The sequence below is a fragment of the Petromyzon marinus genome, chromosome 22 (assembly GCF_048934315.1).
Source record: "Petromyzon marinus isolate PM22_M1 ecotype Great Lakes invasive population chromosome 22, UKy_Petmar_22M1.pri1.0, whole genome shotgun sequence".
NCBI classification, from domain to species: domain Eukaryota; kingdom Metazoa; phylum Chordata; class Hyperoartia; order Petromyzontiformes; family Petromyzontidae; genus Petromyzon; species Petromyzon marinus.
This window is the reverse complement of record NC_133688.1, coordinates 21156162-21180143: the sequence shown is the minus strand read 5'-3', so window position 1 is coordinate 21180143 and position 23982 is coordinate 21156162. Positions and strand designations below refer to the sequence as shown.

Here is a 23982-nt window from a genome sequence, read left to right as displayed (position 1 = left end):
GCGATGCCTGGCGAACGTCCAGGACGATACCCGTTTACAAGTGTGTGCGCGTTCATGTGTGTGTGTGTCAGAGCTCCGGGTCAAGCAGCAAGCGCAAGCGTGCGGGGGGCAAGCAGAAAGGGGGCAACCCTTGGGTGAAGCCCAACCGACGGCGCAGCCGCGTGGAGCGCCAGAAGTACTTGCAGCGCAGCGGGCAGAGTGAGTGCGCAGTTTTGATCATCCGGGTTTGGCGATTGGCGACGTCGAATCAGGCGATCGTTTTTATCCTGGGTGTCAGAACTGAGATTGGTCACACTGGTCCCGAGAGGGGGGTAGATGCTGCAACGCCTTCATCAGCCATCGTCCTCGTGATGGTCATCAGCCATGATTAATCCACTGCTGGATGAAGGCCGCCACAAGCCATCGCCCATCTCTCAGGATCTTACAATGTAACAATTTGTCACGTACCTGCACGAGTTTATTTCACTGCTCCAGCTCTGCAGCAGATGTCCTCTCAGGCATGTTCCCTCCTTGGCTGTCATTCCATCGTTCGTCTTGCCCATGGCCATCAACCATTCTAGCCGTGACGTATCCTGCTCAAGCCCACATACGTAACGTTCAGTGTGATGTCTCTTACACGTGTCTCTCATATTTGTTACAGGTATGTCAAAAATCTTGATCGGCGAGTATCCAATTTTAGACTTATTTTCATCAACAGATTCAAATGCCCAGAGGAACGAAATGATGATCAAATGGATGACACAACTCTTTCTACAAGCCTGTAGCTTAGTATACCCCTTTATACCTGCCGTGATTTACTGAGGCAATTAATTCTGCTTCGCTTCCAAGTTCTGATGAGATTGGGTGCATTCCACGTCGTTGGTCAACAGAAATGTTTTTTATTTATTGATTTATGTTTATGTAGTGTTTTCAATTTCTTTTGAAAATAGATTTATATTTTTGCTGTGATTTCTATTTGCTTCTTGTCCGATACTTTTGTCATTTCGGTGACCCAGGTCACGCTTCCAAGTAAGTCTCATCCTGGTCTCTTGAGTTCTCAGCTGGTTAAACAAAATAAAGTTGAAACGTGAACCCATTTAGATGGTGTCAACAACTCATTGTTACTTAACAGAAATATGAAGACTTTGCCCGAGCTGTCTGGCTGCTACTGGACCACAATAATCCCTCCTCTCTCTCTTGTCCCGCAGACGCGTCGACGGCGCCGGTCCCGCCGGCCCCGCCAGACGGAGACATCAAGGAGAGCTACACGGCCACGGCGCTGCCTCTGCCGACACACTCGGTGCTGTCCCCGCACACGAAGGGTGAGCCGCCCTGCGCCTTGCACAGAGGGGGTGTGTGGGTGTGGTGCGGGTAATCGGCCCTGTGGCACACACACACACACAGGGGGTATAGTGTGTGGTGTGGGTGACCGACATTGTTACACACACAAAGGGGTGTGATGTAGGTGGTGTGGGTGAACCTCCCTGCGTCACACACACACAGGGGGTGGTGGTTTGTCGTGGAGCACCTGCTGGGAAAAGTTCCACAATCTTCTGCCACTGCTTGCAAATTGACACTTTGCCTAGGGGAGCCCTCATATTGGAAGTGGTTTCCACTGGCTATTTTCCTTGCCCAGCCGGAAACCTAACCTTGACATACTGCACTCACAAGACAGTCTGAAATTGGCTTGGAGCCAAGCAGGGCCAGGAGGTGCGGGGTTAACAGCTTTCATCGTACGTTTCGTCAGTCCGTACACTTGAGAAAGATGAGCAGTGTGGGTGCACAGCCAAATCGACCCCATCATTGCTTGTGACATCAGCGGGCACACGGCTCTATTTCCACAGTGGAAAAACAACCTGGAACCTCCTGAGCCATACCGGGACTGACTTCGCATGGCCCTGAAGCAGCGTGACTGTAGAGTGGGGAAAAAAGTGGGGAAAAAAGGTTTCTATTGCTCTCTGCCCTGGGCTCCCTCCCTCCCCTCTGCTCGTCACACAGAGTCGAGGCGCAGCTCGGACATGGAGGAGGGGCTGCAGGAGCTGCCCCTGTGCAGCTGCCGCATGGAGGCACCCAAGAACCGCGAGATCAGCAAGTTGTCTAGTGGCAAGTGCATGGCCACGGAGAGCACCAATGGGCAGGTGTGTGTGTGTGCGTGTGTACCCAACCTGTCGTTATTAAAATTATGGTAAGATTGGTTTTAGCTGTTTTTTATCTGGGAAAGGCGCAACAATAGTTTTAAGCAAGGTCCTGATGTGGAGATGTGGTCACTTACTTTCTCTTTAATAAATGTTCTATTTCTTAGTACGCCTGTGTGCACTGATGCTAGTGGTTTCTGTGTTGACATCGATGGTTTCCATGGTGCCCGGCCAGCTTCTGTGGTGACCCCAGTGGTTTCTGTGGTCGCACCAGCCGGTTACTGTGGTGAGACCTGTGGTTACACCAGTGGTTTATATGGTGACTGGCTGGTTTCCGTGGTGACACGGGTTTTTTCCTGGTGACACTGTTTGGTCTCCGTGGTGACACGGGTGGTTGCCGTGGTGATTCCGTCCTGTCTCCGTGGTGACACGGGTGTTTTCCACGGTGACGCTGTCTGATCTCCGTGGTGACGCGGGTGGTTTCCGTGGTATCGCGAGCAGTTGACGCGGTGCCTGCGCTCGGTGGCCAAGCAGGAGACGATGCGGCCATCGAGCCGTGTGCAGCTCATGGTGGTATGCGAGGAGCACCGCGCCAAGATGATGACGCACCACTGCTGCCCGGGGTGCGGCTTCTTCTGCTCCACGGTAGGGTGGCACGCGGCTTGCACGTGTGACACTCGTGACGCACTGCGCGGGGGTGCAACACAACCATGACACACCTTCGCAAGACCAGCGCTGGTCTCGTTTGATTGCTTGGGCACCTTTAAAATCAGTGGCTGTCCTTCCCAAGCAGGAAGCCCCTCCCCAACAATTTAGTAGAGGCTACACGGGGAGGAGGAGTCATTGTCCTTTAACGCTTGCACATTCGGTCTGAAAGCATTGATGCCTTCGCTCCCTCTCTCTGTCCGTCCGCCTGTCAGTAGTGAAATGCGGGAAAATAACTCTCCCAAAGATAATCCAATGAGATTCACATTTTTTGTGCGAAGTTGCGTTGCTTTTAAGGACTGGACAAATTAATCAAAGTGTTACGCAACACTTGGTGACAAACTCATCACCTTAAGCTAAGGTGATGATGTCACATGGCGTGGGCGTTTCTTCTCCTCGACGTCGCTACAGTGTGACGTTATCTTGCTCGGACAAGCGCGTGTTGGTAAGCGTTGCAGGGTCCGTGTTGCGTACGTTTGATTATTCTCGTTTGTATTTTTTTTCTCCTGCGTCCGTGTTACCCCAGGGCACGTTCCTGGAGTGCCAGCCGGACGTAGGCATCTCTCACCGGTTCCACGTGCGCTGCGTGTCGCGCCTCAACGGCTCACTCTACTGCCCGCACTGCGGGGAGGAGGCCTCGTCGGCGCGGGAGGTCACCGTCTCCGCCGCCGACGCCGCTGCCGCTGCCGCCACCATTACTGGCTCGGCAGCGCAGTCCGTGCGGGCTTTCGACGGCCTGCACATGCGCCCCGGCGGCACCAGGTGCGGCGAGAGCGGTGGTAGTGGTGGTGCTACCTAGCCGTGTGCAGTGCGACGCGGTGAGGAGGGCTTAAATTTCTCACTGAATATTTCCTGGGTCGCTGGCAGGCCGGAATGGGTGGCACGTTATAAGTAGCCACAGCTGTTGTGTGTGGTGGGGTGTGTTTGTGTGCGGAGTGGGATGGTCTCGTGTGGGTGCATTGTGGAGCGTGGTAGAACATGGAGGTGCGTGGTAAAGTGTCCTGAGATTTGGTTGCGTGTGGTGGGGCGTGATTGTCTATGATAGGGCCCGGTTATGGCTGGTTGCAGCATAGTTATTAGATGCTGTCAAGTGTCTATTCACCTGTCCAGCTCCTAGCTTCCCCATTTTCCCATCGGCAACGTTCACAGAGGACTCCACCGAGTTTCTGTGCTTGAATCTCGCGTGCTTGCATTTCTGTGCCGGCAGCGCGCGTATGCGTCCGGCACCCGAGCCGAGCCGTGCCCAGGCGGCGCCACCGGCCGCAGCCGTGCTTTCGGCGAGTGCGGCGCCGGCTTCGGCTCCGTCTGGGAGCGAGGGGGAGGCGCCGCTGAGCGAGGGGGAGGTCGCCGGCCCAGCGACGACCCTCAAGAGCGGAGCGGTGATCTCGGCGACGGGGCTGCCCTCGGCCGGCAGCAAGGAGCTTCTGGAGCAGGCGCTCATCACCCTGCACACGGAAAGGTGCCACCACCTACCTCTGCCCAACTCCATCTCCTCCCTCTCCCTCCTCCCACTTGCTCCTGCTGCATCTCTCTTCCTCCGCAGTCTCTTCCCACCCCTCCTCCTAGGCCTCCCTCCTACTTCTCCCTCTGGTAGTGAGCACGGAGTCGTGCTTGCCAGAGTGAGGAGGCTTCGCAGAGGCCGAGAGAAAGGGGAGAGAGTGACTTTTGCCCACAAGATTGGGATTCACCCCATTATGGTCGTTTGTAGTTTCACAGAAGGGGTCACTGTTGCTATACAGTTTCACCCAATTAGGTAATTTGTGAGTAGGGTTGGGGGTAGTGATTGCATCTCAAATGAGTTGAAATTCAACAACATTTCCCTGCAAGCCTCCACAGATCTCCTGCCCAACAGCACACACCTGTGGGTTGTATGCAGCACCAGCCGGGCTTTTCAAAATGGTGGAGTGGTTAAGCAGCACTGATGAGCCACATTGTTGGGTCAGCAGGTCAAGCGTGGTGGAGCCGTCAAGCAGCTGTTCTCCTTATGAAGTCATACAAACAGTAGACACGTACCCGTTGACTGCTTGGTGTGTAGATGAGAGATTGTATTGTTTATCGTTGTAAATGTGAAATTCTGTGCCGAGCCCCGGTTTTACCCTCCTTGCTTCTCCCCCACGGCCCACAGACCCAAGAAACTTCGCTTCAACCCCAAGCAGTTGTACCTGGCGTCACGGCTGGGAGAGCTGCAGAAGGTGCTGCTGATGTTGGGTACGAAAAGACGGGCGGGCGGGCGGCTTTGTCAATAGCAGCGCCGGTTAACAACTGGTACGAGCAGTCGATGTGAGTCGATTGATCAACCAACTAGAAGATTGTGATTCACTAGCGTTGTTTCTGTAGTTAATAGCGACATGGCCTTGCGTGAGTGCCCGCTGCGGTAGGCAAAATATCAGTGCTGGGTAGACAAAGGTCGGCGCGGTTCTGTTCACGCACCACCTCGTGCGCCTTGCCGATCATCATACCTGCTCGTTAGCAGCACTTGCCCCAACAGTCTTGTAAAGGGCAATTGAGGGATCTTTGTGCGCAATTACGTGCGTTCGTGTGTGTGTGCAGTGGAGGGACTGGACCCCAATGTGGCCATCGAAGGGCAGAGGAAGAGAACTCCGATGCACGGGGCGGCCGAGAGGGGCCACGTGGAGGTCCTCCACACCCTCGTGCAGGTGGCCTTCGCACGCTCGCCCGCACCATCTGCACACACGCACACTCGCGCTTGCAAGAGTTTTTCCCGATTACGTTATCGGTGTTGTGTCATGAGACGAAGAATCCCACTTTGGAACTCTCGCAGAGCAGAGGGGACCCTTAGTGCGTTGTAAAACAGCGGATATCGCAGACCATATTCTGAAAACCGTTCCAGTAACCTCTGGTACACGCAGTCGGGGGGCGGTGGCACCTTTCCACCTAAACTGTCCCGTGTTTTTGTTTTTCTGAATACTTTCCAAGCAAGATTGGAAGCATTTGTGCGGTAGCTATGGTTGTTCGTACCGTGGGGGTTGCTACTGCTGTCTATAAATTTAATGATAGGTTGTACCCTTTCTGGCAATAAAACAGGCGTTAAGATGTTAAAACACCAAACAGAAGAATCCTTTTTCAAGGAATCCTGTCTGCATTAACTACACGCACTTGTGGTGAACATGCAACCAATCGAGGAGGAACGTGTGTTGGAATCCTTCACACAATCCACGCGCGCGGGTGCGTGATCTTTTGTCGCTTGTTTGTAATCGCAGGCGGGCGGCAACATAGACGCGTGCGACCAGGACCAGAAGACTCCGCTGCTGCAGGCGGCCGAGTCGAACCAGCTTGCGTCGACGCGCTACCTGGTCAAGGCTGGGGCCTACGTGGCTCACAAGGTGGGGATTGAACGGCAGTGCACCAGCGCCTCTCTCGGTTCAGGGGGTTAAACTTTGTGGTACAGTGTGCCACCTGCTTGGTTTTTACAAAGTGTCAGGGCCACGTCTTTGGTTGCTGTTCCGACCGAAAGACCATTTACCATTTTCTGGCCTACCTCGGTGATGGTATTGGTTTTGCCAGGCATTTGACATGGAAGAGCCGTGTGACAGTTACCGATTTATCACGTTGGCTACATTAGGCCTGCTGCTTGGAGTCACTCCAAGCATCTTAGCTACACTAATTGGTTACTCTTGGGTAATATTTTCAACCTCTGTAATGTTTTACAATACTTTGTATTTAATCTTCTCAATCACTTTTGTTGCGATGATAAACGCGAGCCCCTAATTTTTTCATGTTCTTATTGGATAACTTTAATGTGTGTGTGTTAACCTCTGATTTTCCGCATAAGATATTTGAAAGTCCTATTCGACTCTCGGTAACAAAAAGGTTCCCCTTTGCTGGTTTAGAGATAGGACTAGTCGGAGAGGTGAGTGGTCGAGATCACTCGGCGGCCGGGGTGTGTGCGCTTCCCACTCAAGCCCACGTGGCTCTCACGTGCGGTGGTCCCACACTTTATCGGTCACGCTGTTTCACGCTGCCATCGCTGGCGCTCTCTCTCTCTCAGGACGACGAGGGGGCCACCTGCCTGCACCTGGCCGCCAAGAAGGGCAACCTAGAGGTGGTGCAGTACCTGGTGTCCACCGGCAAAGTCAACATCAACTGCCAGGACGACGGTGGCTGGACGCCGGTCATCTGGACGGCCGAGTACAAGCACGTGGACGTCGTGAGGCTGCTGCTGTCCCGCGGCGCTGACGTGACGCTGAGGGACAACGTGCGTCCACCGCCCTCCTCACCGACCCGGCCGCTAACCGAACTGTCCGATGTCCCCGCTGATTTGCTCTTTGGCTACTCGCTTCGTGTTTGTTCAGCCTCCCCATCAGCCTGTCTGACCACCCTCCTCACCAATCTGTCCCCTCACTGGGTGTCTGCTCATCAGCCTGTTTGCTCACCCCCACCCCTTGCCTCATCTCCCACCCGTTTTCCCCGTGTCTGGTCGCCCACTGTGCGGCGGCCCCCACCATGCGTCGAGACTAGGAGGTATCGCGTAATGTTAGGCCCACAGTGCAACCCCTTTGTCACCTAATGTCGTGGTGATCTTTCAGATTAGCACGTCGGTTTCTGTTAACAGAGTAATGCAATACTGCTGCTACAGGCTCTTTTATTCATGAATAGTTATAAAGTATAATGAAATATAATTGTAATCATTGGTTAATGTTTAAATCCTGTGAGGTCATGACCCCTATTTAAGAAATCGGATCAGGTACCACGGTAATTCTGACTTCCTAGATCTTGTCCTGAAGATGCTTTCGCAGTTTTTGAAGCGAAACGTTGCGAATCTAATAATTGACGTGTCGTTAAACACCTGTCCATACGATAGCTCGGTTTGTTCAGCCATGCCGGGTGGTGGAGGGTCTCAACGACACATTTGCCACGACCCGTGCCGTGCGGTGCGTGCGCAGGAGGAGAACATTTGCCTGCACTGGGCGGCGTTTGCCGGCAGCGTGGACATCGCCGAAGAGTTCATCAACGCGCAGTGCGACCTGCACGCGGCCAACCTGCACGGCGACACGCCGCTGCACATTGCTTCCCGCGAGAACCACTACGAGTGTGTCGTGTGAGTGTTTAACGCATCGTCACTGCAGGTGTATGTCACTACGAGTGCGTGGGGAGCGACGTGGCGACCGGGCGTGGTGCTCGCCCAACCGCTCCTTCGTGTGTCCTTCCACTCTTCGTTAGATGCTACTCGCCTATACTCGCCTACAGCACTTGTATCAGGCTACGCGGGGGATCTTTGTCTTCTGTGTGCAGGCTGCTGCTGGCGCGTGGCGCCAACGTGGACGTGCGCAACAAGGAGGGCGAGACGCCCATGGAGTGCGCCTCCGTCGACTCGACGGTGTGGCTGGCGCTGCAGATGAACCGCAAACTGCGCGAGATCGTGGCCTGCCGGCCCGCTCGCACCGAGCGCATCCTCACCCGGTAGCGCCTCATCCCTCGCCTGCACACCCCTAGCCCGCTCACCCTGGGACGTACTGCCTAGAGGAAACGGTTAAACTGCACCACAGCGGTGCTTATGTCGTGTCTGGTTTAACGATTATGTATGAATCGATGTTTGTGGTTACGAGATTGCTGTGCGTGGTTACGAGTTTGTACGTGGTTATGCGTGTATCTCGTACTCGCACGTCACAAGCGGTTGTGGTTGCGCACGCCCCAGGGACATCGCGCGTGGATACGAAATCGTGCCGATCCCGTGCGTGAATGGCGTCGATGAGGAGCCGCCGCCCGCCGACTACAAATACCTGGCCAAGAGCTGCGAGACGTCTCCCATGAACATCGACTGCAACATCACGCACCTGCAGGTACAGATCGCGGGCCCAGGTTCGCCAGCCCGCACACCTAGGCACATCTGGGCACACCTGGAGCAGGGATTAATTTCAGCCGGGTCTATTCGGTTGAACGATCAGCATTGTTTACTCCTTAAAGTGAAAAGTTGACGAATGAAACCTTAAAAAGTCCCGAGGTGTTGCCAGTTGTAAAGAATATTACTCGTTTGTGACGTCAATGTGTAGGTTTTGCAGCCAATATTAAGATTCATGATTGACTGTTGGGTTAGGCCGTGTAATGGGCTGGCCAAGTCCTGTCACCCTCCACCACCCAAAGCTCAATGAATCTGCACCGTGCTGCACTCGTCCTAGAAAGTCTGCTAGATTTGTCCCGAGTCGAGTTGACGAGATCTTTCGGAGGTCCTGAAATTGTTTCCATGCTCGGCACACCGCATACAGCATACTTCTCGCTTTGGCTGTGACTAGTAGTCACGTGCCATCTTCTCCGGTCTAACCAGTATCCCAGAAATAATTTGAGCGAAACTTAAGGTGCTGACGTGGATGTTACCTGCTTGAGCGCAGCCTGGCCAGGCAGGTGGTGAGCACTGCAAAACCGTGCTCTGTCTTACTAGTTCAGGAATCTGATTTTAACTCTTCCTCTCTGATGCAATGGGCGTCCATTTTTGTGCCGCCCCCCCTCATACCCTGCCTCTCGCCGTCTGACCTTTTGACCCCTCTGATTGCAGCACTGCAGCTGTGCGGATGATTGCTCGTCCAGCAACTGCCTGTGTGGGCAGCTCAGCATTCGCTGCTGGTACGACAAGGTACGTGCTGCAGACAGCGCACAGGTGCACGCCATGCTTGAGGTCCTCACTCCACCTGGGACCTGTTCACGTGTCCCTCTGTCTACCTGTCCCTTTGTTTAACCTGTGTAATTGTCCACATCTCAAACTAATAACTTGCCTGTCGACTTGTGTATCCGTACACCTGTTTACATGTCCAACTGTCTACTTGTCCACCTGTGCACCTACAAGCTATCTACCTGTCTGCCAGTGTTTATTAATGAACTTACGATTGCTGCATTCGGACTGTTGTTTTTATGTCAAGTAGGCATGACACATTTTATTGACTCATTGATTAAAATTGATATGTGTATGCAAGTTACATTTCCAGCCACGGCTATCATCGGTGGCAGGTGATATCTGAACCAGTACTGGGCCATCCAGCACTTCACCAACCCGCACTGATAAGCGTGGTGTAGTATGGTCAAACAACCACCATGACCAACACGGCTTGGGGACACCTTTCATCCCCACATGGCTGTGAGTGCTTAGCGGTAGAGTGAGTAGCTTGCAATCGGAAGGTTGCGAGTTCAAATCCCGGTTGTGAGGTTGACTCGTCTCATCATCCCTTCAGGGTCGATTAAATAATTACCACTTTGTCGACAGTGGTCATCCTATGAAAATATTCGCCCTCGTTATCGGAACGTAGAATTTCCACGACCGGCTCAGGGCTGTGAACGGGAGATGAGCCCCGATGCCTCGTTGCTGTGCGTGGGGGCAGGATGGGAGGCTGCTGCCCGAGTTCAACAAGATTGAGCCGCCACTCATCTTTGAGTGCAACCATTCGTGCAGCTGCTGGAGGAGCTGCAAGAACCGGGTGGTGCAGCACGGGATCAGGTGCGTGCAGCGTTCTGGCGTTTACCTGCGGCACGCGCGACCAAACAGCACCGGGCGCGCACTGGATGCTGGTCTGCAGTTGATTTATTTCTGGTCACCTGGGGCAGGGCCCACTCGCAACTAGACAGCTCTTTGTCAAGGGTGACCTCGGTGGGGAGAAGGGGGTTAAAGGGAGGATACAGAAAAATGAATCGTTGAAAATCTAAGATATAACTGCAAAACAATTTGAAAAGGAAACCCCACCACAGCAGCAGCAGATTGACTCTCAGGAACAGCCATTCAGACAGCATTGAAGACTGAATCAAAATACACAGTGGGTAGCGTGAAGGCAGCTAGCTGTAGATCTCGTATCGCCTTGTTCCGTCGTCAGTGTGGTTTTTACTCTGGGTAATTGTGTTTGCCTCCTCCCTCCCACGCCACCCCCCCACACTCCATCCATCACCACCACCACCACCGGCATGCAGGGTGCGCATGCAGCTGTACCGCACTGCCAAGATGGGCTGGGGCGTGCGTGCTCTGCAGGACATCCTGCCCGGCACCTTCATCTGCGAGTGAGTGACCGTCCCGTCCTGCTCCGACCCCCCCCCCCCCCCCCCCGCTCGTTAGTCACTGTGCTCGGTCTGTTCTCTGCGGCCATTGCTCGGTTTTTTTCCTCCTGTCGGAGGTCATCGCCGTTCCCCCGTGAGAGGAAGATGAAACTCAGCCTGTTTGCGTCGTGTTCATAACGCTTTCCCACTCAAGTCGAGAGAGTGTTTATGAATTGTCGCTCTGTCGCTCTATCCGTGCACCTGGCGGGACTGGGCGAGTCTCGGTAACTATCGTAAAGGTGATCCCATATGAACCCAGACTGAGTATAAAGTTCTGCTGCTATTTAGGACATACCCTGGTAAAGGCGAGGTGGCACGGGGGGACATGGCCAGCTCACGTGGCGTGTGCGTGGCGTGTGCGTGGCGTGTGCAGGTACGTGGGCGAGATAATCTCGGATGCCGAGGCGGACGTTCGCGAGGATGACTCGTACCTGTTTGATCTTGACAACAAGGTGTGTGGTGGACAATCGCGCCTCATCCTCCTCCATCCTCTCCTCCTCATACACCACCTCCTCGTCCTTCTCTTCCTCCTCTCCCCTCACCTGATATTTAACCATTGCGAGTCTTCCACTTTTCCCACCTTGACCACCCTGCACTTGGGCGGCTTTGTTCCAGTATGGTAATCTGCTAACGATAGCCGAATACACCCGCTCGGATGCGATTGCAGTGTAACATGTTGTGCCACAGTGGGCGAGTATCGATGAATCGCGCCCTGCGATTAAAAACCTCTTATCCCTCGGTCCGTCCATCCGTCTGTTCCGGCATTGGATTATGTGTGGCGATAGCGAATCGTCCGTCGCTGTCCAGGAGTCGTAATGGTGATGAAATTGGAGAGCGGGGCACGAGCGATTGTGGCAAGCCTCCGCCCATTGGTCCGCTCACGGCGCTGGCCGTTAAGCCTTGTGTTGGCGTTTTAAAAGCCACACACGTTGTGATAAAACCTCTTGTCTCTCTGAGAGCTGGAGGGTCATTGTGCAAAGAGCACCGTGATTACCATCTCGAGTGATATCATAATTAGCAAATGATTTGATCGTTTACTGTGAAAAGCCCCACCCGAATCTCGACCGTACCAGATACTCGTTTAAGTCAGAGCCAACCTAGGGGAAGCCCAAGTTAGGGCCACGTGCAAATTTCACATTAAAAATGGCAATGTTATTTATTTACTCGGGAATAGCCTCAACCAGTCCAAGACTTGTTCTCGGGAGGCTGCTGATCCATTGGGATGCTTGGCCAATGTATTAAATTCTGTCTTTCGTGTGGGAGGAGAGCAGCAGGGCTTGTTTGAAAGGTTGTGTTTGATGAACGGTGATTGGCCTACACAGCCCACAACCACGGGTGGTCACGTGACCTCTGTCTGCAATCTGATTGATGGCAGTTGCCTTCCCAGCGGTTGAAAAGGGGAAACTGCTATTCGATTTTGTCCAGATTTGGGAAACGGAATCTTTGCGCATCCATTGGCAGTCCTCGTTCGTTCGTGAGACGCACTGCAGAGAGAGAGGCAACGCGCGGAGGAGGAAGTTATGACCATTGGCAGTCACGATTGTCCTAAGTAATAACGATAACGATCAGTGTTTTCATATTGCAGCGTCGTTCATGCAAACTGCACCTTGCAACGCTGCGCAATACTGCAGAGCACTTGGATACATCTCTAGACTTGCTTTTCGCCAACGAGGGTTTATTCATGCGGGAGGAAACCTGGCGTTCACTCAGAAAACTCACACGTGCAAGGGGGCCACGCTGTATTCCATCCAGATGGAACGGATAGCGATTAGTGCACGCTTGTTGTACAGCACTTCTGGCAAGGCAGGGTATGGCACCTCGATGCTCGCACGACTTTCACCACACTGGCGCCGCGATCCACTGCTTCCTCCTGGCTGCTGGATTACAGGCAGCGCCGTGCAGCAGCGTAGCCACCACCTCCCAGGTGCATCTCTCGGGTGCATCACGGCCTCGGTGCGTGGATGTCCGTACTTCACCCCGTGTGTACGTGTCTGAGCAGGACGGAGAGGTGTACTGCATCGACGCGCGGTACTACGGGAACGTGAGCCGCTTCATCAACCACCTGTGCGAGCCCAACCTGGTGCCCGTGCGCGTCTTCATGTCGCACCAGGACCTTCGATTCCCTCGCATCGCCTTCTTTAGCAGCCGCCACGTGCTGGCCGGAGAGGAGCTCGGGTGAGGACACCACGCTCGCCGCGCTCACCACACCCGCGCGCAGATTCGCCGCACTAGCGTAACATACTGCTGCGCTAACATCCCATGCTAGCGGAAACCCGCACCACCGTATTTTCCCGCATATAACCCGCGGGGTATACCACTTTTTACAAACAAAACAAGACTCTGCGGGGTATATGGAGGTGCGGGATATCCCAAAAATATTTTACACGTGTGACACGTCATAACTCGTTTAATTTTTTCATGGTAGGACTATCCACTATGCAACACTTACCTTTGACTAAAGCACTGCTGAATAAACCACTCACATTAAAATTGCACATGTTATCACGTTTTAAATTATTCGAATTGTTTGTACAATGAAACGACAATGAAGTGGGCGCACGTTGTTTACCAGCGACGGGAGAGCTGGGGGGAGAGAGAGGAGGGAGGGGCGAGGCAGTGGCGTTACCGTAGTGCCGCTATTGTCTGTGCAGTACGCAATCTACCAGTGCTAAAACTGTACTTATCTACCAATGATGTGTTATTGGATATTTACTTTTGTTCCTAAATTACTGTTTTAAGTTCACTCGTTTCCGGTTAGTTTGTTTTCTTTGTGCACGTTATGATTTTAATGTTCACAATTGATAGTGGAATGTATTACAAATATAAACTTCGTATTAATATGATGGAATTAGACTGCGGTAACGACATTAAAGATATTAATGCATGAGGGGTATAGGGAGGTGCGAGCTATCTGAAATTTGTTTTACACAAAACGTTCTTTTTGCGGGGTATATGCGTCTGCGGGTTATATGCGTATGCGGGCTATATGCGGGAAAATACGGTAATTGCGTTATGTGAATGTGACACAATCCCAAGCGATCTTGTGAAAATAATACATGCAAAATAACACAACAGCCCAGCGTGGTGCTGGCCACCCTCCCCTCGTGTGCTGTGCCGGCCTTCACAGGTGCTACTCGCTTAAAGCACTTGCCCAACAGTCTTAAGGCTATACGGTGGGGGGGGGGGTCTTTGTTTCTGTAGGTTTGACTATGGCGAACGGTTCTGGGACATCAAAAGCCGCTACTTCACGTGCCAGTGCGGCTCGGAGAAGTGCAAGCACTCCGCCGAGATGATCGCTCGCCGCCACGCGCAGGCTGAGGCGTCCGGCCTGCCGGGTCTCCTGGACGGCAGCGCCGGTGGCATCCCGCCGGCCCCGCCGCCGCCGCCGCCGCCGCCGCCAATCCCCGCCGCCCCCAACCGCGGCGCGGCCACTCCGTCGCCTCCCGTCTTCGGGCCGCAGAGTGAACATTTTGCGAGCGCGCTCAACAACGTGCACACGTACGCGCGCACGGTGTCGCCCGTGAATTCCTACGGGTCGCACAGCACGCACAGCAACCCGCCGCAGCGCCAGCCGCCCGCCACCCCCGCGGCCAGCCCCGGCCACAACGCCCACCCGGCAGCGGCGGTGGCGGCGGCCGTGCCGATTCCGCCGCCACCCCGTGCCGTGGCCTCCCCTCGCGACGACGCTCGCCCCACCGCCATCGTGCCGCCTCCGCCGCCACCGCCCCTGCACTGAGGGCCGCCCGGCCGGTGGACGCCGAGGTGGACACCCCCTCTCCTCCCCGCGTCATCGTCAAGACCCTGCGTCTAGCCCAGACTACTCGTCGTCGCGTGCTCTGCTCTGTGTCGCGCGTGTAGCGCAGGGCCAGCGAGTCGTCGCCGTCGTGGTGGTGGTGGTGGTAGCGGCGTTGATGGTGGTGGCGGTGCTGGTCGCGGACTTTGGGGCTGGCTCGCTGCCTGCTGCATGTGCTCCGAGTTGAATCCCGCACCCACAGGAGATGTCCTGAGAACTCCAGCTACGATTAAAGCTCACCGTTGTCCGTCCCTGGGTCTTGAACGCCACTGTGTTCCAAAGAGCTCTTGCCCCGGGAATTGACACCCATGGCCCCGGGGCCCCTCATACAAGGTCCTCGTGAAGCAGGTGGAGTGGCCAGTCAGGCTGGATCAACTCCGTGCCGGACGCCGGTTCCATTGCTGTGCCCTCCAGAAAGCATCTCCCTCTCTCATGCGAGGGTTTAGCTCTATTTGAGGCCAGACCCCCCCTCCCCCCGTAGGAGTGCACTAACTTGTAGATAGTGTTAGGTTGGACTGAACGGCTTTGGGCGTGAGCTGGGTGTCAGGTCAGTGATGCGCCGCTGCGCCCGCTTGGTGCTACGGTCCCTTGTGCTGCGTTGTTTGTGAGCGAGCCGAATGATGTGATTGGCTGGGTGGCTGGGATTCATTGGTGAGGGGGTGACGGATGGGAGTCACTGGGGGCTCTGTTTCCCCCCGCCCCCTTCATGCCCCTCCCCCCGAGTCCTCGTTTCAAACCGGTCGTTTGCGCTCGCAATGAAAGCCGCAGCACACGCAGCGCCGGAACCGCTCACGGCCCGTCCAGCAGTATTGGTCCCTTCGAGCGCCGCGTTAGAATCCTCCAATGGCTTCTGCTGAACCCCTCTGGTGACTGCGCCGACCGAGACGGCCACCCCCTCCCCCCGCCCCCCCCACACAATCGCACTCCCCTCTGGTGTGCCCGCATGATCGGTCCGGATTAAATATATTTTGAATCTATTTAAAGTTTGTAGGATTTTGGCGACACCAGTGGAGAAAGAGTGTGGGGGGTGGTCCTGGTCCCCCCAAGTACCTCCTCTAGCCTGACGGATGACGCAGGGAGCAACGAATGCTCCCTGCGTTGATGTGGACACCCCCCCCCCCCTCCCCTTTTACGCAGCGTGCGTCAATAACGAAAGGCACCATTTTATCGCGACGAAGAAGATGGTCACGTGTTTTTGTCTCCCCGCGGTGGTGTCGGTGAGGTTTGGTTGGGGCTCGGGCACTGTGGCTAGGGTTAGCGATGTGTTTTGCCGGTGCGTGGATTACCCGTAGGGTCGATGCGAGCTTTTTCGCGTTGCATTGCTGCGCCACTTAATCCAGCGCGAGACCGGAGTCGGATTCTGCCTCGGCTCGGATTCTTCTCTCCTGGATTCATTTCCGGAAAGGTTGAGTGGGGCGCAGGGCTAAGGGCAAAGCCCTGACCCCAGCCCCTCCTCATCATCGTGCGTGTATATGTGTGCGTGTGTGAGACTTGAGAGCGAATACTGTGTGCGTGTCATCGTATGTTTGTGACCGACTGTGTGGAGCGGTAGTGCGGCGGTTAAGACGCTACACTACAAACCTTGCGACCTAGGTTCGATTCCCACTCCCGGCCATCGGTGAAGATTATCTGAACCGATTCTAAGCCTCTCCTAAGTCTACTCAGCCTCAAATAGTACCTGGTGTGGTGTGTAAACATCTGCACTAGGGAGACGAAGGCGGCTGGGCGTAGTGCCTGCCACCCACCCCCTTGTCTGCTGTACCGGCCTTCATACCTGCTCGCTGAACAGCACTTGCTCCTACACTGTTAAGGCTACACGGGGTATCATTGTCTTTGTGCGTTTGTAACTGGGAGCGTTCATATGTGACAATAGAGCATGTATGTCCGAGTGTGAGCAACTGTGTGGCTTAATGTTATAATGGAGCTCTGTACATGTCTGGCTGTCTAAGACTGTGTGTAATGGGTGGTGGCGCAATCATTAGCGCGCTGCGCTGTGACCCCAGCAACCATTTGAGAGTGATCTCTAAACTGATCCTGGGCGTCCCCTAGGTCGATTCATCTTTAAATGAGCACCTGGTACAATTTGTAAAATGTTACTCCTGCAGACGAAAGGTGGCCAATTCATGGACGGGGGCCACACCATCCCATTTTGCTCTGTGCTGGCCTTAATATATTCTCGCAAACAATACTTGTCCACCCGGACTGTAAATGCAAGAAGGGGCATGATGGTTTTTATATTTGTGTAGAATATGAGTAAGATACGCGTGCACTGAAGTGTGCGTATTTACGGTAGTGTAGTGGTTAGCGCGCTGCACGGCAAACCCAGCAACCCGAGTTTGATTCCCGCTCATGGCCAACACAAGTGACGGATACCTGAACCGGTCCTGGGCCTCCCCTAGGTCGACTCGGCCTCAAATGGGTACCTGGTACGGTGTGTAAACATCGCCACTGGGGAGACAGCCAGCCGGGCGTGGCACTGGCCAGCCACGCCTCGTGTCTTGTGTGTAGAGGTATGCACAGAGTTCATGAATTTTGCTCTGCGCTCACACCCCCCTGCCCTTGCATCCAGAACCGTGTTTCCCTGCTGCACGCTCCGCTCACCTCTGGTACCGCACGCTGCAACCCAAATGTTGCGTTTCCCAGACATTTTGAAATCCGGCCTTCTTGGTCACAAGCGCGGTGACGGCTCACAGTTGTCCATGCGTCCACACATTCCTGCGCTTTGGCTGATAGGACCTGGTAATAAGGTGGGGGGGGGTTGCAAAATGAGTAATGAAGCGGTCTGATTTTATCTGTCGTGAGCTCTACTTTAGGTTGCATCTCCTGTGTCTATTTGGATGAAATATTTTACCAGCATTTTTACTTGACTAAGAATTTAGGGGGGTTCTGTGCTATCGGTAGGGGAGACTCAGTCCCCTCCATCCCACCCAACCCCGCTTGTGTTCCTAACGTCGTGCAACACTGAAACACGCTTCTGTCAGTTTCACAACTTGGTTGCAAGCAACTGAAATGCTCGTATGTGGACGGCTCTGCAACCGGTTGCGAACAGCAGCGCAACCGGTTGCGATCCGCACGGCGATATGTAACGAAGTATTTCATCACCATGTGACGCTTTCGCAAACTGTGATTGGTTGTTACAATCCCGAATGACACGCCGTTTCATTTCGTCGCACACCTAATCGCCCGGGTTTGGACACAGCAGTTGCAGGCGATTGATACAATTGCGCGCTGTGGTTTGTGCAACCATTCGTGATTTTATTGCTGGAGGTTCGTACGTGTTGAGACGGTGGTATTGATAAGATTCAGGACGCAGCCCAGAGCTAGACCCACTCCGCTGCTAGCTACCATGTCTGCGTGGACCAGCACGCGGGCAAGAGAGCCACGGTAAATAGTTTTTTTTTATGTGCGTATGCATTCGACGATGACATGGCAGGCGCGTGCTGTTGCACAGACATCTGCTGCTTGAATCATCTGGATCTGCAGGCGTTGGTTAATGGTAAAATGTGGATAATGTCACAATTGTTTTAATGTCAATAAAACCCTCACCGATCATTTTACGCCGGCCTGCACGTGACAATGATGTGCCTCAGGGAAGGAAATGCAAATAGCAAGCATTGGAAGGAGTGGCTACACGTGGTGGGTGTGTGGTTCTGGCCACCAACCACCACCACAACCACCACACCGTGACAGTGGTGGTGCAAGTGTGTAAGTGGGTGGGTTACCAAGTGACTTGGCAAATGAAATAGTGGCTGAGTGGTTGAGCGAGTGGGTGAGTTACTTGGAGAGTGAATGAGTAGGTGAGTGAGTGGTTGGGCTGCCACCTCTTCCTCAGACCAACCCGCACATGTTTCTCAAATTAAACGCAACGATCCCGGCACCAGATCTCAATACAAATCGACCCCTGATGCCACTTGGAAACACGCGGTGCCGATCCCCGGACACGTGGCAGCCCAATAACCCACCACTTCACTCCTGTAGCTTGGGAGTTGCTCCTCGACGTGGACACCATTCGTCCTTTCTCCATCACCTTGTCACCTTGTGCCATCAGGTCGAGTACGACCTCTGGTGACATCCACGACCAGACTCCGACTTCCACACCGCCTGTCTCTCGCTGCCTCGTAGCTGGGTTAGTGTGAGGCCAGGGGCAGTGTTCTTGATGTCGTCCATCCACCTCGGAGGTCGACCTCTGCTCCTGTTACCTTCTCCATTCTCAAGCAACACCGATTCATCTCGTCAAGAGGTCCTCGTGACGTGTCCGAAGTATGTCAATGTATGCTTCACGAATAAGGCCTTCAGTGGAAGAGTGGGACCGATCTCTCCCCGTCTTCAGCAACCAAGGCGCCCAGAAATACAAAGTTCTGCACAACTTGGTTAATTTTTCCAGACTAAATGAGTTTAGTTCTGTCGCCATCACCTTCGTCTGTTGGAGATTGAGGCAGAATCCGGCCTTTTCTCTCGCGCCTCTTTAATATTTACCAACAGGGTCATCATTTCAACTTAGCTATTTGCTCGGCGGGTGGTATCAGCATATCTTAAGTTGTTTCTTCTGCCTGCAATCTTCACGCCTGCTAAGATGGAATCCAGGCCTGCCTCTCGCATAATAATCTCCCTGTACAAATTGAACAGGGAAGGAGACGGCACACAGCCCTGTGCCTTACTCCTTTCCCAATGTCAAATTCTTGTCTCCCCCATACTCTGTTCTAACCTTCGTTTTTTGGCTGGCACAGATTACGTAACAGGCACGAGGTGAGTTGGCATTCCCATCTCCTTCATTCTAATCCACATTAGTGCATGGTCCACACAATCAGAAACTTTGCCGTATGAGAATAGGTTTTCCCATTTTTTCTGGCAACAAAACAGGTGTTAAGATGTTAAAACATCAAACTGAAGCCTTTTACAAGGAATCATGTCTGCATTAACCACAATGCTTGTGGTCAGAATGCAAACAAAAAACATACTCTTATAATTTACATTCTGAGACCTTTGCCAGTAGCAAGATATAGTAATAGGTTTTTACCCTTTTATCTGGCACAAAAACTGACACCTTTATACAAGGGATCATGTTTGCGATAACCACAACACAAGTCAAAATGCAAACAAAAAAGACAACTGATAATGATATGCACTGTCCTTGAATTTGATTGGTCCACACCTGAGACGGCTTTTCTTAGAGCCTAGTCTCCAATGGTGTTGGACCAGAAGACGCCAAAAGGCGTACAACTCAAAAACACCATTGGAAACCTCATTTCCCAGTAACAAAATATGATAATTTGTTTTTTACCCTTTTATCTGGCAACAAAACTGACACCTTTTTTTACAAGGAGTCATGTTTACATTGACCACAATACCTGCGGTCGGAACGCAAACAAACAACAACTCTGATAATGTATGCACTGTCCTTGAAATTGATTGGTCCACACCCGAGACAGCTTTCTTTAGAGCCTCGTCTCACATGGTGTTAGACCAGAAGACGCCAAAAGGCGCACAACTCATAGACAATGCACCATCAGAGTATGAGAGCTCGGGGAAGCATATACACCATTGTAAACCTCATTTGCCAGTAACAATATGATAATTGTTTTTTTTTACCCTTTTATCTGGCACAAAAACTGACACCTTTATACAGACTGGGCTCTAAGAAAAGCCGTCTCGGGTGTGGACCAATCAAATTCAAGGACAGTGCATATTATCAGAGTTGTCTTTTTTGTTTGCATTTTGACTACTTGTGTTGTGGTTATCGCAAACATGATCCCTTGTATAAAGGTGTCAGTTTTTGTGACAGATAAAAGGGTAAAAAACCTATTTCTATACTCTGATAATATTTGCATTGTCCTTGAAACTGATTGGTCCACATCAGAGACAGCTTTCTTTGTCTCAAACGGTGTTCGACCAGAGGACGCCAAAAGGCGAACAGCACAAAGACAATTCCACTATCAGAGTAATGAGATCTCGGGGTGAGCAGCTACATCATGGGACCTCCTTTGCCAGTACCAAAATATGAGAACAGGTTTTCCCCTTTTCCCTGGCACGCCTTGTGGCGTCCTCCGGTCTAACACCGTTTTGAGACGAGGCTCAAAAGAAAGCTGTCTCTGGTGTGGACCATTCAGTATCAAAGACAATGCCACATTATCAGAGTGTTTTTTTGTTTGTTTTCATCCTGACAAGCATTGTGGTTAATGCAGACATGATTCCTTGTAAAAGGTTTCAGTTTGGTGTTTTAACATCTTAGCACCTGCTTTGTTGCCAGAAAAAAGGGGAAAACCTATTGTAATATATTGGCACTGTCATCGGACGTCCCCTGATGTAGTTTTGCTGCAGTCAATGAAGCAAAGGGACAGCTGTTGCCGGTATTCGTTTGATATTTCCATTCTCCGTCTTGGTGTGTTTGTAATTTAGTCTTTTGATCTTTTTCGATTTAAAGCTTTCGTGACTGCAGGGATTCATCTTCTTGGTTCTTTCGGTAAAGTCACGTAGAAGGGAAATAATAAAATTAAAACACAATAAAGTAAAATTCTCACGACGTTTCGGCCACAACACAAGTAGCCTTCCTCAGGTGAAGAAACAGAACTGTCGGAAAGACAGCGCTCCAATGAACACTGCTAAGCTTGGCAGCGTATTTTAGCTGGGTGGGAGGAGCAGAGCGCCTTGACAGAGGAGTTTACATATCAACAGAAGAATTTAGCATTGAAGTAGCTGTGTTAATGTGATAGATCACGCATTACCTCTCCCTGCACGTGACACGAGAATAAAGTATTCCTTTCACACATCCCATCAACCACAATGCTTCCTCCTGGTAGTTTAATTTCAGCAGCGTTGGTGCAACACGAGCAAAACTCTGGACCGAATTTGACGTTCAACGTCTCATCAGCAGAGTTGGGCGCGCACTGATTGTGGAAACGTGTTCAGAGTGCCTCTGTTGAAGCAAAGTTGTTGAAATTATCCATCGCAGGTAAGCATGTGGAAGAGTTCCGATTAATTTGTATCTACAGCTACAGAAGAGTCGAGATTTGTAGCTATTAGAGAAGAGTCGAGGTTTGTAGAGAAGAGTCGAGATTTGTAGCTGATAGAGAATAGTCGAGGTTTGTAGTTAATAGGGAAGAGTCGAGGTATGTAGTTAATAGGGAAGAGTCGAGGTATGTAGTTAATAGAGAAGAGTCGAGGTTTGTAGCTGACAGAGCAGAGTCGAGGTTTGTAAAGAAAGAGTCGAGGTTTGTAGCTAATAGAGAAGAGTCGAGGTTTGTAGAGAAGAGTCGAAGTTTATAGCTAATAGAGAGGAGTCGAGATTTGTAGCTAATAGAGAAGACTCGAGGTTTGTAGCTAATAGAGAAGAGTCGAGATTTGTAGAGAAGAGACGAGGTTTGTAGCTAAGAGTCGAGGTTTGTAGCTAATAGAGAAGAGTCGAGCTTTGTAGTAAAGAGTCGAGGTTTGTAGCTAATACAGAAGAGTCGAGATTTGTAGCTAATAGAGAGGAGTCGAGCTTTTGTAGCTGATAGATAAGAGTCGAGATTTGTAAAGAAGAGTCGAGGTTTGTAGCTAATACAGAAGAGTCAAGGTTTGTAGCTAATAGAAAAGAGTCAAGATTTGTAGCTAATAGAGCAGAGTCGAGGTTGTAGAGAAAGTCGAGGTTTGTAGTTAAAAAATAAGAGTCAAGGTTTGTAGCTAATAGAGCAGAGTCGAGTTTTGTAGCTAATAGAGCAGAGTCGAGGCTTGTAGCTTATAGAGAAGAGTCGAGGTTTGTAGTTAAAAAAGAAGAGTCGAGGTTTGTAGCTAATAGAGAAAAGTCGAGTTTTGTAGCTAATAGAGCAGAGTCGAGGTTTGTAGAGAAGAGTCGAGTGTTGTAGTTAATAGAGAAGAGTCGAGGTTTGTAGCTAATAGAGAAGCGTCGAGGTTTGTAGAAAAGAGTCCAGATTTGTAGAGAAGAGCCGAGGTTTGTAGAGAAGAGTCGAGATTTGTAGCTGATAGAGAAGAGTCGAGATTTGTAGCTGATGGAGAAGAGTCGAGGTTTGTAGCTAATAGAGAGGAGTCGAGGTTTGTAGAGAAGAGTCGAGGTTTGTAGAGAAGAGTCGAGGTTTGTAGCTAATAGAGAAGAGTCGAGATTTGTAGCTGATAGAGAAGAGTCGAGGTTTGTAGCTGATGGAGAAGAGTCGAGTTTTGTAGAGTAGAGTCGAGGTTTGTAGAGAAGAGTCGAGGTTTGTAGCTGATAGAGAAGAGTCGAAGTTTGTAGCGAAGAGTCGAGCTTTGTAGCTAATAGAGAAGAGTCGAGGTTTGTAGAGAAGAGTCGAAGTTTGTAGAGAAGAGTCGAGATTTGTAGCTGATAGAGAAGAGTCGAGGTTTGTAGAGATGAGTCGAGATTTGTAGAGATGAGTCGAGCTTTGTAGATGAGTCGAGGTTTGTAGGTGATGGAGAAGAGTCGAGGTTTGTAAAGAAGAGTCGAGATTTGTAGCTGATAGAGAAGAGTCGAAGTTTGTAGCTAAGAGTCGAGGTTTGTAGCTAATAGAGAAGAGTCGAGGTTTGTAGCTGATAGAGAAGAGTCGAGTTTTGTAGCTAATAGAGAAGAGTCGAGATTTGTAGCTGATAGAGAAGAGTCGATTTTTGTAGCTAAGAGTCGAGGTTTGTAGCTAATAGAGAAGAGTTGAGGTTTGTAGCTGATAGAGAAGAGTCGAGATATGTAGAGAAGAGTCGAGATTTCTAGAGAAAAGTCGAGATTTGTAGCTGATAGAGAAGAGTCGAGATTTGTAGCTAATAGAGAAGAGTCGAGATTTGTAGAGAAGTCGAGATTTGTAGCTGATAGAGAAGAGTCGAGGTTTGTAGCTAAGAGTCGAGGTTTGTAGCTAATAGAGAAGAGTTGAGGTTTGTAGCTGATAGAGAAGAGTCGAGGTTTGTAGAGAGGAGTCGAGATTTCTAGATAAGAGTCGAGATTTGTAGCTGATAGAGAAGAGTCGAGGTTTGTAGCTGATAGAGAAGAGTCGAGCTTTGTAGCTAATAGAGAAGAGTCGAGGTTTGTAGAGAAGAGTCGAGTTTTGTAGCTGATAGAGAGGAGTCGAGCTTTGTAGCTAAGAGTCGAGATTTGTAGCTAATAGAGAAGAGTTGAGATTTGTAGCTGATAGAGAAGAGTCGAGATTTCTAGAGAAGAGTCGAGGTTTCTAGAGAAGAGTCGAGATTTGTAGCCGATAGAGAAGAGTCGAGGTTTGTAGCTAATATAGAAGAGTCGAGGTTTGTAAAGAACAGTCGAGATTTGTAGCTGATAGAGAAGAGTCGAAGTTTGTAGCTAAGAGTCGAGATGTAGCTGATAGAGAAGAGTCGAGATTTGTAGCTGATAGAGAAGAGTCGAGGTTTGTA

The 23982-nt window shown here is 51.6% G+C and overlaps 1 protein-coding gene across 6 annotated transcripts in view; it reads left to right on the top strand.

Annotated features, from left to right (window-relative positions):
* The window catches only part of LOC116944821 (uncharacterized), a 44979-nt gene extending 26779 nt beyond the window's left edge, over positions 1-18200 (top strand). For all 6 annotated transcript variants that reach the window (XM_032958581.2, XM_032958582.2, XM_032958579.2 and 3 more), the window contains exons 9-27: positions 72-198; positions 1188-1301; positions 1978-2117; positions 2616-2759; positions 3346-3581; positions 4027-4278; positions 4945-5027; positions 5370-5476; positions 6041-6163; positions 6829-7035; positions 7724-7878; positions 8073-8240; positions 8476-8620; positions 9331-9408; positions 10148-10263; positions 10728-10814; positions 11224-11302; positions 12850-13025; positions 14052-18200. In XM_032958581.2, the coding sequence (XP_032814472.2) occupies positions 72-198; positions 1188-1301; positions 1978-2117; positions 2616-2759; positions 3346-3581; positions 4027-4278; positions 4945-5027; positions 5370-5476; positions 6041-6163; positions 6829-7035; positions 7724-7878; positions 8073-8240; positions 8476-8620; positions 9331-9408; positions 10148-10263; positions 10728-10814; positions 11224-11302; positions 12850-13025; positions 14052-14586 (3072 nt within the window). In that variant the 3' untranslated portion in view covers positions 14587-18200. The remainder of the gene's footprint in view (positions 1-71; positions 199-1187; positions 1302-1977; positions 2118-2615; positions 2760-3345; positions 3582-4026; positions 4279-4944; positions 5028-5369; positions 5477-6040; positions 6164-6828; positions 7036-7723; positions 7879-8072; positions 8241-8475; positions 8621-9330; positions 9409-10147; positions 10264-10727; positions 10815-11223; positions 11303-12849; positions 13026-14051) is intronic.
* Positions 18201-23982: the final 5782 nt, after the last annotated feature.